The sequence below is a fragment of the Helobdella robusta genome, assembly GCF_000326865.2.
Source record: "Helobdella robusta unplaced genomic scaffold HELROscaffold_7, whole genome shotgun sequence".
NCBI classification, from domain to species: domain Eukaryota; kingdom Metazoa; phylum Annelida; class Clitellata; order Rhynchobdellida; family Glossiphoniidae; genus Helobdella; species Helobdella robusta.
Genome location: NW_008705398.1, coordinates 1934165 through 1949108, shown reverse-complemented (window position 1 = coordinate 1949108; position 14944 = coordinate 1934165). Strand labels below are relative to the sequence as shown.

Here is a 14944-nt window from a genome sequence, read left to right as displayed (position 1 = left end):
AAGTGCTACGTCTCTTGTTGTTACTCCGCGATGACCTAGTTCGAATACTGTCTGTCCGAAGCTAGAAGACTATGTCATAGGTGCTTGCGCGTGTATACAACATGTGTATGTACATCGTAAGGTTTGAATGTTACAGCCTTTAGCTGCGTAATAAAAAAACTAAAAATAATTTTTAATAATTTTTAAAAATTTTAATTGGCCTTATTATTAATAGATCTGAACGTTCCATCCCCATTCAATGGCAAGAACCCCTTCGATCCAAATGGCCCCTTACCAAAGTTCCCTCAACTGACCGCCAAATGCAAGTGTACAGGAGACACCCATTGTAAGACCTTCGACGGACTCAACCTGGACTACCAAGGTGTGGTGACCGCAAACTTGATCACTAACTTGTTTCATTTGTTACGGTCGTCATTAAACTGTTCGTTGTGATCTACCCTTGTTGGGAATTTCAAAAAAAAAAATTTTCGAACCAAACAAACATTTTTCCTACAAATATTATGAATATCGTCAACCAACATCCAGGAACATGCAAAACTCTCCTCTCGTCAAACAACCTGCCCGGCAATACCAGTCTGAATGGACCGAACATCACGGCACCCCCCTTCTCCGTCTACATCCACAACTACCATAGGGAGCCCAACTCGAAGGTGGCCTGGGTCAGGAATGTGGAAGTTGTGCTCGGTGCTAAGGTCATCAGGTTCATCAAGATAGGAGAGTCATATAGTGCCATTGCGTCTGTTACTGTAAGTGATCGATCAACGAAGTTTCATTTTCTAAAATTTTTTCCCCGTTAATTTAACATTCCAATGCTTTCTTTTTAATTTTACCCAGATGTTTAAATTTGCAGAACTGGTATGCACGCAAGAAATAAAAATAAACTGAATTGAGTTAAACTGACCGCTTCAAAAACTGGCCACTAGTTATTATTTTAAACAATTTCACTCAAGTTATAACTAGATGTTGATCGCACATTTAAGTTTAAAGAGAAGTTTCAAGTTACATTTAACGACTCACCAGTGATGTTGCTAATTGAGGTGTTAAATTCGGTTTGTTAAGCAGTCGCATTTTAGATGAAATGTACATAATGCATATACAATGTGACCCAACAATTTTAACAAGAATCGATTTAGAGCATAATTATACATATTTTACAAACCTTTTTCATTTTAAAATTATGATGGAATAATAATTTCGTTTATCGAAGCAGTAATGAACAGCCCCGTAAAATGCAACGTAAAAATAACATTCCACCAACGACACTCGGCGATAATAAACTAAAAGAAAGGAGCATCGAACGCTCCTCACACGACACGCTACGAAATCTTCCGACAGGTGGACGGCGTTTCAGTTGAACCTCCCCACGTCAACAACGACTTCACAATCATCTATAATGCCGACGGCCTTGAGTTGAGAACCACGGACGGATCACTTGTCGTCGGTTACAACGTTAATGGAATGGCTTCCGTCGACATTCCCAACTATCTCACTAAAAAAGTTAGCAGCTCTTTCATTCATAGTTCGAATGAGATGCTTTGGAATGTTTACAACTGTGTCTAGAGATATATTTTGACAACCGTAACAAACAAAATCACCTATGCCAAGATTGTGAATATTGCTTCATCACCATGCCTTTCAGTGTATTTCATATTTGAATGATTTTCTGATGCAACGTAGTTCGTCCAGCACACAGACACTGCACTCCACACCTCAACAGCCAATATTAACTTTTCAACTCCAACCGACCATCACATAACCCAAAACACAGGTCTACGGCATATGCGGTAACTTCGACGGCAACCAGGGGAACGACCTGGTGACGAAGGACGGTCAGGATGTGAGTGGGATGAGAGATCCGGGGAAGTTTGTTGGAGACAGTTACATTGTTATGGGTGATGTAGACAATGCGGGGATAATGTTAGTTAATGTTATTTTTCCTGTTTTTTGAAGTTAGTTCTCGAAAGAAGAGCATCACTTTGTAGTATTAATTATGTTACTGACTCTAATATGAAATAATTTTCACTGACTACTCAACTTATCTGTTCTTATACGATGAAAAATATTTTTAAAAAGTGAGCCACAGCGCAGAGAAGCAGCAGAATCAAAATTCTTCTAAACAATGAACGTATCATTAGCATCAATAAAATTGAAATACTAAATCATTTGCATAATCAATTACACTCATTGTATCTTTGATCTCAACTATCTAATTTATTGAACTGCCTTATCATTCAATCACTCGACCCCCCAACTATAAACGAACAACCACCCAGCTAAATAAACAACATCTACCCAACTAAACGAACAGGGACAGCTGCAAGCCCCCTGCCGTCACTAACCAGACGTGCAGCCCTTCCATGAAGGAACTGACCATGAAGTGCAACCTGCTGACAGACGTCAATGAATTATTTGGAGAATGCATCAACAAAGTCGGTCGCAAAGTTGCCCAAATTTTCCAATACGATTGCTTGTTCGACCTCCAGCAGACGTGCGACGAAAGCGTTGTTGAGCCTGCCATCTTCCAGTTTGTACTGTACTGTTTCCAATATGCCCAAGTCGACATTCCTGACTGGAGAAGGAAGTTGAAATTTCGTTAGTGTTCTTGGTTCCGTAACATCTATCACTTCTAATTCATTGTCGTCAAATAAGATTTTGACGATATTATTTTAATTATGCTCTGTCAGTTCAAATGAATAACGGCAATAGTAATAGTTATTCCATTGTAGGGCATCACACTATGTTACGATTCATATATTGTTGTGTCTGTAAGCGCTCTTTAAAAAGATCTCAAATGCGGAAATGTAACGTGTGTGATCACTTCGTTTATGTGGGCCACATGCACATGATTGAAATTGCAATTAAGAAACGTATATCTACTTACGCACGCTCCTTCAGCCTGTCGGTGTTCAGACGACAAGATCTGCATTCCGAAGGGCCCTCCCTGCCAGCCCAACTTCTTCTTCCCAGACAAATCCTCCGTCTGTGCGCTACCAGATGCCATCGACGTCTGCACCTGCCCCCCTAGGAAGGTCCTGTTCAATGGAGTCTGTGTGGATCTGCAGCAGGCTGGATGCATCGACGCTGAGGGCAGAGCTCGAAAGGTGAGACCTGGTGTCCCATCGAGATGCCACGTTCGTTTGTTCGTGTGTTCGTTCGTTCGTTTGTTCGTTCTTTTGTTTGTTTTCATGACTTTTCTCTTTGATGATTAGATTTGTAGATAAATTTTTTCTACTATGACACTCACTTTATAAATTATTTAATAATGCGAATGTGTACGTTTTTTCTGGTTGAATTGATTCAAAACTAATGCAAGTCGTTAACAATCTGCACGCATTTCTGTTTCATAGAATCTCCCATCTCATCATACCAACAGACTTCCCACTTGTCCGACCTTAGTTACACTATTTTTAATTATATTATGTAATTGTTAATAATTCCCGTTGAAATATTACAAGACTGGAGAGATCTGGTTGAGCAAGGATTGCACGCAGTTGTTGACCTGCGCGGGTTTGAACAACATCAAATCCGAGGCAACATCCTGTCCGGATCAAACTTCTTGCTTCAATGGAAAGTGCTCAGGTCAGTATAACATGCATTGGATAGAATAGTTTTTTTGGTGTTAACTATCGTCTGTTTTGTCATAATCTAATATTTATTTCAAGTCTCAATCGATTTTATTTGGCTAAAATAGCAAAAGCAAAAATGATGTTAACATTGACTTGAAATCAAACCCATGTTGCAGCCTGTGTGGCGGCCCAACCGTGTCTCAACGGGGGGTCGTGCCTGGAAACGTTGACCTGCCAAGATAAATCGCCCACCAATCCAGGTTAAAAATTTCCATTTCGAAATATTTCTATTGACGCTAGTCTGCAACCGTTGAGTGAATCTGAATATGTACACGCTTGTTTGAATACTCAAATCGAAGTATTTGAAAAATTTGCATTTTCCAATGCAAACCTGATAAAATGTTATCTTGCGATTTGCGTTCTATCCGACGCGTTTTAAAACCCAATAACACCCTAAGGATATAACAATTTCAAACCAACACTTCAGGCTGTTACTGGAAGAAATTCGCCAACAAAAAAAGTTTGGCCTCGACATCTTCAGGACTTTCAGCCGTCAGTCAGTTGGCCGATTGCTTCCAAGCCTGTTACCAAACCAGCAGAACAGATTGCATGGGAATCAACTGGAATCCTTCGGCTAACATGGGACAGAGATGTGGTCTCGTTGTAAAAGCAGGAGGGGATCTTGTCGATGATGTTAGCTTCACTTACTATGAGTGGACGTGTTCCAGTAAGTTGTGTCTTTATTCTGGTAAATTTTTGATTTGTTCAAATGATTTAAATTCTTGTTTGGTTTGATTGAAATTTATTAAAAAATTTTAATAAATTCATTTCAACTTGAATACCCTTAACCCTATCTCAGACCAACCATGTGCCGCCGCGAACCCACCAGTGCCGCCTCCGACGGCAACCACACCACCGACAACCACACTAGCAGCAGTAGCCACTCCAGCTCAGCTATTTAGTTGTGTCTGCAAAAAGGATTTACTGGAAACACATGCGATCAAGGTCTTATTTCAAATATATTTTCAAATTAAATAGCTGTACTTGTCATTAAATGTTTACGCTTGTGAAATTTAGAAAAAATGTAGAAGAGTAATTTTTGAACGTTGAAATAATTTGAGGTGAATGATTTCTTGAATAAATTTTAACAAACAAAATTCCGATAAATAATAATTTAATTTTTGAAAATACTCAACCAGCATCTGGCACGTGTATGTTGTCGGAAGGACCACAGATTTCAACATTTGACGGCTTCTCCCTCCTCTACAGAGCTCCCTGCATGATAATCCTCACCTCCTTCAACGTCCCAACCCTTCCGACATTTTCCGTGGCTTCAAAGAACGTTCCAGCATGGAAGCAAGGTGCTGCAGCTGCTACGACCTGGACGAGGGAAATAATGATTCAATGGAATGGAAGGCTGATTAAATTCAAGAGCGATGGACTTGGGATCCCAAAATGCGATGTCAGTGTACATTTTTGAGTGCAGTTCGGTTTCTGTCTCTTTTGTAGTTGATTTATGTTTCAACTGTCAAATGCCAAACAATCAATTTATTTTTTTAATTGTTTTTTATAATTTATTTATTATTTACGGCAATACGATGTCGGTTTTTATCAGGCCAACAATTTTACCACGTTGAATGTGTTCACCTTATTTCTGCGTGTTGGTAAAAAAAAACATCTCGCACTGCAAGTTACGCCTCCTACTGCTGCGATTGTTTGCACCTGATTATGTAACCGCAAACATTCAAGCGAGACAACAACACAATACGTAATATCATAACCAACTTGTAAATTAATTAAATTTTTGTTTTTAAAAAATTTGATGATGTAGCTAAACTAATAGTATGAATTGAGATTGAAAGTATTCGTCCACAGGTATTCGACATGCTTACAAACGTCAAATTGCCTTACACAGCGCCGTTCTCTGTTGATGACATATCAGTTCAAGTAGTTGGAGCAGATCTGGAATTCTCAACCAGCAGTCAGATTAAAGTTGGCTTGGCTAAGTCGGGTAGGTCATACATCATCATGCCACCAACATACTCTGGAAAGGTTATGGGAACTTGTGGGAACTTTGATGGGGTTAAAGAAAACGATGGCATACCCTTCAGTGGCTCGCTTGCAGGTTCAGCGCAGTCAGGGTTCACAGGTATTGGGGGAGGAGGAAATTCTACGGATGTTGGTAATTCAGTTGGGAACAGTTACTACGTATCAGATTTCCAGTACCCATACTTATCGTACGTTTTTTTTATTATTTTAACACACGACTTTGTGAAATGTCTTTTAAATAACTGATTGAAAATTCAGTTAAATATTTTAACAAAAAAATTACTTATGCATTAGAAACTGCTCGGTACCTGACTTGAGCAACACAAGTTTGACACCTGTTCCGCCTATCCCACTGGACAAATCCCGCTGTGATGCCATCGTCAGTGCCAACAGTTCATTCGCCGCTTGTGTGGCTCTTCTGGACCCAGCCATGGTGGCAATCTTCGTTAATACTTGCAAGTTCAATGTGGACTTCTTTCTTAATGATTTGTTATCATGTACGGCTCTGGAAAGCTTTGTGGATCTCTGCAAACTTTCGGTTGGAGTGAGCACACCATCTGGTTGGAGGGAAACTTTCAAATGTAGTAAGTGACGTTTCATGGTGGATGAAAAAGTTCACAAATAACATTGCATTGAATAACACGGCATTAAATAAAAATTTCGTGCATCACAATTTTAAAGCTACAAATGCCATAAGCTTTTAAGAACATGCTTTTCGTTGAGTTTAAAAACACAAAAAATGAAAAAGAAAATTTGTTGCAATAATCAATACTGGCGAAAACTCACTTCCTATGCAACATTTGCTAATAATCCACTTTATGCTGGAATGGAGTTTGTGCGTTCACGTACACGATGTATGTACATGTTTTTTACACTTTAAAAGCGATGTAGTCAAGAAAGTGAAATGTTGCCCACTTAGTATGAAATTCAGCTGAGATTGAATTGGAACCAATCTTTTTTCTATATGGTCAATTGCCGGTTGTTCATTCAAGAACAATTGAATATGCAAATAAAGTAACTAACTGGCTAATACTAAAATTAATTAACAAATGAACAATTTCTTCAATTGTTTAAAACAAACCACCAACCATGCACTAACCAGAATGTCAGTGCGCGCCAGGGTTCGTGTGTGCCCCCTCCTCCCCTGCCTGTCCCGCCACTTGCAACAACCCCGATGCCCCGAAAACCTGCTTGGAACCCGAACTGCAGGACGTTTGCGTGTGTCCCGCGGGCAAGCTTCTCCTTAATGGAACGTGTGTGCTTCCTTCCATGTGTGGCTGCGTCGATGGCTTTGGAACTGCTAGGAAGGTTCGTGGAAAACTTGATGAAAAGTTTTTTTAATTATTTAATTTTTTTAAATTATATTAGTAATGCTGAATGTCTATATGTTTAATAGTTTGATATTTTTGTTTTTAGAAAAAATTGGCATTTTATTTTAAATTCTCATGTCAAGCAATACAATTTTTTGAAATAATTTTGAAGACGTTGGAAAAATGGTTGAACCTCGACTGTTCAATGGAATACACGTGCGCGAGGAATGGGACGACCTCTTCAGTGCCATTTACTTGCCCAGCTGGCACCCTGTGCACGGCGGGCGTCTGCTCGGGTTCGTCCTTCAATATTCTCACACTTTCACGTGAATGAAATTGGAAGAGTATTAGACTGGATGGTATCGTTTAGACAAGTGTAAAATATGCTGACACGTCATTTTATAAAATTTTCAAAAATTTTCAATAACTTCATAACGATTACAAAATCTAGTTTGATTGTTGTAAGGTGTTAGTTAACTGGTTTCGCTAATGGTTCTACGGTTCATTGCAATTTTTTAAATAAAAAACTGTACATAAAAAGCTTTATTAAACAAAATTTCTCCCTGACGACAGCCTGTGCATCGAACAACCCATGCCAAAACAATGGAACTTGTATTGACGTAATGAACAGCCCGAATCCCATCTGCAAATGTTTGACTGGTTTTGCTGGAAAATTCTGTGAATATAGTTAGTGAATTTTTAAATAAAATTTTAATAAAACCTATTTAGACAGACTATATGTGTATATATATAATATATATATATATGCATATATATATATATATATATATATACATATAATTTCTTTATCAGTGACTCAACTCGACGCATTAGCTTCATTTCATATCTATTGAAACTTAATTTTAATCATTAAGTTGTCGTCATTTGGTTTGAAGTTGCTTCGAATGGAAATCTTGTTAGAATAAATTTTAAGATGCAAACGGGACCAGTGAGAGTTTGCCTTATTTGCAAACAGGTGGTTCCAACAACACGTGCACAATTTCCGGCAATGGACATCTGCTGACCTTTGACGGCGCCAGCCTGGACTTCGGAGGTGACTGCAAATTTCTCCTCCTCCAGTCCCTCCCCCCTGCTCCACTCTTCAAAGTCTTCGGCAAAAATTTTGTCATCAACAAAAATGCGGCCTTCTTGCGCTACGTTGAAATTGAAACTGCCATCGGCGTGTTGAGGTTGGAACGTCCTGAGCTGTCGTTGAGTACCATGGGGTCTGTGGACGTCAGTGTGAGTTATGACGGGAGTTCTCTTATAAACTATTTCGCAATCAATGTGCTTTTATCATTTCATCAACATCTTTAAAAGGAATGTAATTTTGTTAAAAATGATCTTAAATTTATAAATTCAGATGAACGGTTCGCTCATTCATCTGCCTCTGAAGGGCGACCAGTGGGAAGTTGCGTACCGAGGTCAGAAGGTCGAGTGGAGGACTGACTTCGGAGTGTCAATATTGTATCACAACTGGCAAGCAATAATCAAACTGCCGAGTCAATTTGCGGGAAGTTTGATTGGCCTGTGTGGTAACTTTGACGGCAGCAAGGACAACGACATGATGCAGCTCAATAGGCGACCACCTGTGTCCACCACCAAACCTGGTCAGGAGATTGCAAACTCTTTCATCGTTAATGATTTGGAAGCAATTGATCCCAAGTTTGTATTTTAAAACTTTTTAAAAATACAAGATACGATGAAAAGATTTGTTAAAAATTTCATCAAAATATAAAGTAAAAAAGAGTGCAAAATATCCATTCAAACAGTTCGTGTATGGATCTCGTGAACAATCCTGTTCCCGTTGATGACCCTGTAGCACCTCCAGTCCCTGCACCTAGTGGAGTCGTAGTACCCGCCGTAACTGGCACCTTACCTACCGTAACAGCAACCGTCGGACCATCAAGTTCGGTGACAGCTGTTGCGAGCGTCACAGGCAGCCCACTCAGCTTCACAGCTACCAGTGAGTTTCAATTCGCTAGTTTTATTTGGTTTTTCATTTTTCAATTCCCTTTATTGAATTATTCATTTGCAAACAAATTGCCAGCCTTAAATTAATGTTTTGTAAACATGATCGTTACACCTTGTTGCATCAGGATCATTTCTGCTATTGAATAATCTATTCGTCATCATTCAACACCACCAGGACCAGTCGGTGGCTTAACGACGGCACCCAACTTGACGCAACCCCCCACCCCACCTGCGGGCTGCCAGCTGTCAGCTTTCGAGATCAACAAGTACACCCTCCTATGCACACAAGTCATTGACGTCCACGCGGCATTCGCAGCCTGTGCCAACGTTCTGGGCTCCAACCTCTTCATTCAGGCGCAAACCAAGTGCCAACTTGACGTCGTGCTGACGTGCAGTGCCGACATGTTCACCCTGGCTTTCAGTAGTTTGGTGGTCCTCTGCCAAGAGGTCGGTGTCGTCGTCACTGTCAACTCAACTGCGAATTTCAGTATGTTCCGTCGTTTTACTCTCTCGATTTTTTTAACAAGTTCTTGAAATCTTCAATACATCGATTTACATCGTTTTAAAAAACCACGTGCTCAAAATAATTCATTTTAGTGAGTTAGACAATTATCGCCACGTCAAGTTTTACCGTGTTATACTAGAGTTAGAGCCATATAATATTTGAAAATCCTGTTGATGTTGCTCTTCAATACTGTTATTAATTTTTAAAATTATCAGCATTACCTTCACCATCTTGCCCGGTGAATGGCATGGTGTTGAACCCGGCTCCCTCATCTCCATGCCTGGCCACATGTGCCGATCTGGACGCCCCCAAGCACTGCACCTTCCCTGACGAGGTCAACGTCTGCTCGTGTCCGCCAGGTTTCGTGTTCAGCAGCAAACGATGCATTCCCAGGAATCAGTGTGGGTGTGTCAGCAAAACCGGAATGTCTTATAACGTAAGTTGATGTCTCGCTGCTTCTATGTTTCCTCAATGCGACTGATGACACAACATGCCACGTGTGTCTCAACGTTTGTAGACATATATGACATTTGTACAGGGCAGGCGCTTGCTTGAATGAATTTCATTTTATCTCCAGTTGGTTGCACACACACACACACATCTGTATATATGTGCCTATTTCTTTTACTATCAATATATTTACACGCTTCGTGGTTTCATTTTTAGACCACATTTGCCAATAATCCATGGCGTTAAAATTATAGATAGACTACTTCGATAAATTTGTACCCAAACCAAAAATTCACTAATCAATCTTAAATTAATCCTCCAACAACCGCAGGTTGGCAGTGTCTGGTTTGAGACAGGCTGCACAAAGAAGTACACGTGCCTTGGTCCCAGCGAGATCAAGGAGGAGGAGAACAAATCCGGAACATGTTAGACCGCCTGTCCCGCCGCATCCTGTGGGTGTGGCCGTTGATTGATTGACATCTTATAAATATTTATTCTTTTTTAAAGCTTATCAGTAGAATTAATTATTAATTTAAAAAATTACAATTCTAAATATCTCAGGCATTTTATTTACACCGCATTCCCATCCACCATCGTCATTTTTTGAGTTCTTTCGACAAATTTACCTCAATTTTAAAGTTTGACATTCAATAACGTAAACTTCAAACGCCGATGCAAAGCTACACATGTTCACAGATCAATAAACGCACATTAACATAAAATTATCATATTTATCAATTGTTAGACTAACATTAGCATAATATATTATCCAGTGTTAACTCGAGGAACGAAATATAAATTATATATATATAATGTATATATATTTATACATATATTATAAATTAAATTTATACATAATTTGATTTAAATAATATAAACTTTGTTTTACAGAATTATGAAAATAAATATTTAATATTTGTGCATTAATATATTGAACTTAACTAGGGCATATTTCGATAAATTTATTAACAAATTAAGGAGTTATATTTGTCTAAATGTTACATTCTACTCTTAAACATTTTATATTGAAAAATATTAACAAATATTCTTCCGGTTTGAAAGCGGAAGCACAACAATAACGATGTAACATTTATTATGGTCTGATGTTCAACTCACATCATGAACATGTTAGCAGAGGAAACTTCATTCGTTAAATTGCGTAGGTAAAAACAAATACACACAGCAAGAAATAATGGCAAATTCTGAAAAAATATAATAATAATAATAATGATAATAACAATAACAACAATGATAAAACGTGGAACCATATATATATATATATTTAACAACAACACGTTCCAACGGTTTCATATCACATGTCTTATATCTCATATAAGAAGCACAATTATAAATTTTAAATAATTCCAAAGAATTTAAACGCTAAAAAGGTAATGAAACCACTATTTTAAAAGTGGAGTCAGTTGTACAATTTGTTTAAAAGCTGTCTCACAAGGCAAATGGGGAAAGTTTTTGTTTAAACTGAAAGTTAAAAAAAATAAAGTAAATAAAAATAAAAAAAATTTAAGATACGGATTTTTAAATTAAAAATAAATAAACATCAGCCGGGCACGCACACACCCCACACACACACAGTTAAATGCACACACCCACACACACACCCCACACACACACAGTTAAATGCACACACCCACACACACACCCCACACATCACACACACAGTTAAATGCACACACACACACGAACACACACCGCACAAATATATTTATTTTAGTCCGTGATTTTTACAAGTATATAGCAATGTATAAAACATCAAAGAAATACATTGTCAAAATTCATACATTCTTCAGCCAAGACCCTGGGTAGATGAACTCTTAAATGTGTTTCTCATCAACTAATTATCCACCCACCAGTTCAATCACCTATAACTCAAAGAACACCATGCATGCAACAGTTGTTCCATCCATTCATCTGCACGGTCATCCATTCACCTGTCTGATTGTCCATGCATTCACAAGTGCATTAACTCATGCAATAATTCACCTATCTCTATATAAATATTCATTCATTATTTCGCTCATTGATCTAAAGATACATTCATCTGATAAAGAAACTTATCTGTCAACCAGACATCTGAAACATCTCATATAAACTGCACGCACCAATGCAGAAGTTCATGAACCGACAAACAAAACGTGTACAACATGCGTGCACGGATCTGCTAATGGTTGCCGGCCCCATCCAGGTGTTCGTGCCTCGAATGCACGCCACCCTCCTCGACCACCATTTCCTGAGCCCCGACGTCCAAATCTCGGTTGCTCACCGTCGAATCGACGCCAGCCATCAATTCTGAGAAGCCACTCAAGTTAGGGATGGAGTCGCCCGACATGTGGTCCAAGGAGATGTAGTGGTCGTTGCTCGCCAGCATATCCGCTGCTTCGTGGCTGGACGCTACAATTATCTGGCTGCTGTTGACGTTGCTGCTGCTACCGATGTTACGGCTGATGTTGTTGCTGTTGGAGGTGGCCGCAGTGGAGGTAGTGGTAATGTTAGTGATGATACTAGTGCTGGCGATGAGGTTGTCGTTGGTGAGGACGCTGTTGTTGTTGTTGTTGGCGATGATTGCGCTGTTGGAGAAGTTGCCCGTGCCGCCTGGGAGCAGGAACTGGACAGGGATGTGGCTGTTCTGAAGCTGGTTGCCCCTGCAATGACGGATGTTTTTGCTCGTTTGTTTGCTTGTGCTTGTGTTTGTCTGCTTTTGTGCTTTGAGTCTTTGTTTATGATTATTCGGTTTTGTTTGCTTGCTAGTCTGTGTCTTACCGTTTATGTTTGCTAGAATATCTGTCTAGAAATACACTGAATACAAATTAACTAACACGACATTTTTCAAGAAGACGACATTTGGACTGCCACCTATGGAGTTCTTCTGAAGCAATTGTATGAGCTGAATGCCCGTGTTGTCGATGGTGCTGTTGTTGAGGATGTTGTTGTTGTTGTTGAGGATGTTATTGTTGTTGTTGCTGTTGTTGTTTGTTGGGATGGTCGGTTGGAGGGGGGAAGCGATGAGTGAGTATTTGGGAAGGTCCGTGTTGAATGTGGCACCGGGCTCAAATTTTATGTCTAGGTTATGCGCCTCTGTAGGATGGAAAGGATTCAATCCAAAAGTTTTAAACCATTTGGTAAGTAAAAAGAGCATTTCATTTTTTTTACTTAGAAATGGGTCAAACTTATACTTAAAAACAACTACAAAAAATAATTTCTAATTATGTTCTTATTAATGTTGATAATTACTAATTAAGAACATTAAAAACTAAATTCAACAACATCAATATCAGCAACAGCATCAACAGCATCAACAACATCAACAGCATCAACAACAGCCTTTAAAAACAGCCTTTAACAATAGTATCCAACAATCCAAGCCAGATGCCCGAATAGGAAGTAAGACACAATCTACAATCTGACCACCCCCAAATAAATATAACATTGTTCAAATCAGCAGTGAGACAGTCATTCAAAGTGAACGACCAACTTTGAGACGACAAGACTGATTGGCCAATGTACAAAACGAAAATGGTTAAAAGCTTAAAATATACTTTAAACGAAGGAGAGGACTGTCGCATGCCACCATCGAATCGAGCAGAGAAGCTCACAAACATCATCAACAATACAGCTAAATCATCATCCATTCCTACAAAGGTTCGTCGGGAGAAAAATATCCAATGGATGAGAAAAGAAATTCAAACATAAGTATCAGCAACATAATATCTGCAACATTAGTATCAGCAGCATCAGCAACATAGACGTACTGTCTCTCCTCTGCAATCCTTCCTCTGCCTTCTTCTTCAGCTTGTTTCGGATGTTCATGCGACCTGGTTGCTGAGTCTGATGTTTGTAAGCGTTGATGTTGCTGAGGGCATCGTTCAAGTCCTGGTCATCTTTTTCGTTGTATGATGTTTGTGTGTTGTTTGTTTGGCGTTGTTTGGCGTTGTTTGTCTGTTTGTTGTTGCATGTTGTTTGTTTGTTTGTTTGTTGTTTGTTTGCTTGTTGTTATTTGTTATTCGGCATATGTATGGTGGTTTATAGAAATCGCGTTGACAGATTAGTAGGAGCAAACTTATGTATACAATAATCAGCGGTGATCAACAAGAAACTAACCACATAGACGACAACCCAAAACAACCAGCCACCAACAACCAACCAACAACCAACCAAAAAACAACAACTAACCAACGACAACATCGCAACGACACACGCACAGACACACACACACACACACACACAGACACACACACAGACACACACATACAGATGACCAATAATATACAGCCAGCCAGCCAGCCAGTCAGCCAGCGATAACAACTCCAGACAGATCGTCCTCAAAACCGCCAACACACGCAGACGCACCTGGACTACTCTCATCCATGACCATCCTGGGTATCTGGTTCTGGCAGGGGTCGCTAATGTTCAATTCTTTCTTCTTCCTCTTCATATTTAAACCGTAAGGATCTGTTGACGGGAACGTTCGATGTTTGGCATATAAACTTTTTTTTTTCTCTCAAAATTCATCAAAGTATTAAAATGGATGAATGAATGAATGAATGAATGAATGAATGAATGAATGGATGAATGAATAAATTAATGGATGAATGAATGAATGAATGAATGATGAATGAAGGAATGAATGAATAAATAAATAAATGAACGAATGAGTGAATGAATGAATAAAAAAATGAATTAATGAAATAATTGGCTAAACAAAACCAACCCGGATCCTGAGGAATGTACTGGAAAGGCTTGGGATCACCAACCTCGTCATCTGAGGGCCGCCTCAGCTGTACGAAGACAGTGACAGGTTCCTGAATATCCGGGTTCCGGTAGGGAGGAGTTTTGAATACAATGGCGTACTGGTCGGCCGAGTAATTAATTATAATAATTAAGTAATTTAATTAATTAATTTAATTAATTGATAATAAGTATGTAATTAATTATTCGGTCAAGATGTCAATCAGTTAGTTGCTAAACTAATCCACAAATCAAAACTAGTCAATCAGTAAGTCATTCGCCAACATTCAAACCGAGGAAATGATTAAAAAATCAAACGTCAGACTTAAAATCACTGACCAATCAGC

General features: G+C 39.1%; 2 protein-coding genes across 2 annotated transcripts in view; one reads left to right on the top strand and one right to left on the bottom strand.

Moving 5' to 3' along the window:
- HELRODRAFT_189589 (hypothetical protein) overlaps positions 1 to 11173 on the top strand; it is a gene marked incomplete at its 5' end in the record, with an annotated part of 20464 nt that extends 9291 nt beyond the window's left edge. The window contains 22 exons of the mRNA XM_009030778.1: positions 215 to 361; positions 526 to 746; positions 1336 to 1497; positions 1769 to 1917; positions 2309 to 2592; positions 2896 to 3101; positions 3456 to 3579; positions 3743 to 3826; positions 4054 to 4293; positions 4766 to 5028; positions 5442 to 5803; positions 5910 to 6199; positions 6718 to 6923; positions 7098 to 7221; positions 7499 to 7612; positions 7902 to 8167; positions 8289 to 8590; positions 8698 to 8891; positions 9075 to 9386; positions 9620 to 9840; positions 10186 to 10279; positions 10416 to 11173. Coding sequence (XP_009029026.1) covers positions 215 to 361; positions 526 to 746; positions 1336 to 1497; positions 1769 to 1917; positions 2309 to 2592; positions 2896 to 3101; positions 3456 to 3579; positions 3743 to 3826; positions 4054 to 4293; positions 4766 to 5028; positions 5442 to 5803; positions 5910 to 6199; positions 6718 to 6923; positions 7098 to 7221; positions 7499 to 7612; positions 7902 to 8167; positions 8289 to 8590; positions 8698 to 8891; positions 9075 to 9386; positions 9620 to 9840; positions 10186 to 10279; positions 10416 to 10498 — 4448 coding nt within the window. The 3' untranslated portion in view covers positions 10499 to 11173. The remainder of the gene's footprint in view (positions 1 to 214; positions 362 to 525; positions 747 to 1335; positions 1498 to 1768; positions 1918 to 2308; positions 2593 to 2895; positions 3102 to 3455; positions 3580 to 3742; positions 3827 to 4053; positions 4294 to 4765; positions 5029 to 5441; positions 5804 to 5909; positions 6200 to 6717; positions 6924 to 7097; positions 7222 to 7498; positions 7613 to 7901; positions 8168 to 8288; positions 8591 to 8697; positions 8892 to 9074; positions 9387 to 9619; positions 9841 to 10185; positions 10280 to 10415) is intronic.
- A 2392-nt stretch (positions 11174 to 13565) lies between these two features.
- Positions 13566 to 14944, bottom strand: part of HELRODRAFT_69490 (hypothetical protein) — a gene marked incomplete at both ends in the record, with an annotated part of 6317 nt that continues 4938 nt past the window's right edge. Inside the window, 3 exons of the mRNA XM_009030586.1 lie at positions 13566 to 13684; positions 14208 to 14321; positions 14581 to 14719. Of these exons, the coding sequence (XP_009028834.1) occupies positions 13566 to 13684; positions 14208 to 14321; positions 14581 to 14719 (372 nt within the window). The remainder of the gene's footprint in view (positions 13685 to 14207; positions 14322 to 14580; positions 14720 to 14944) is intronic.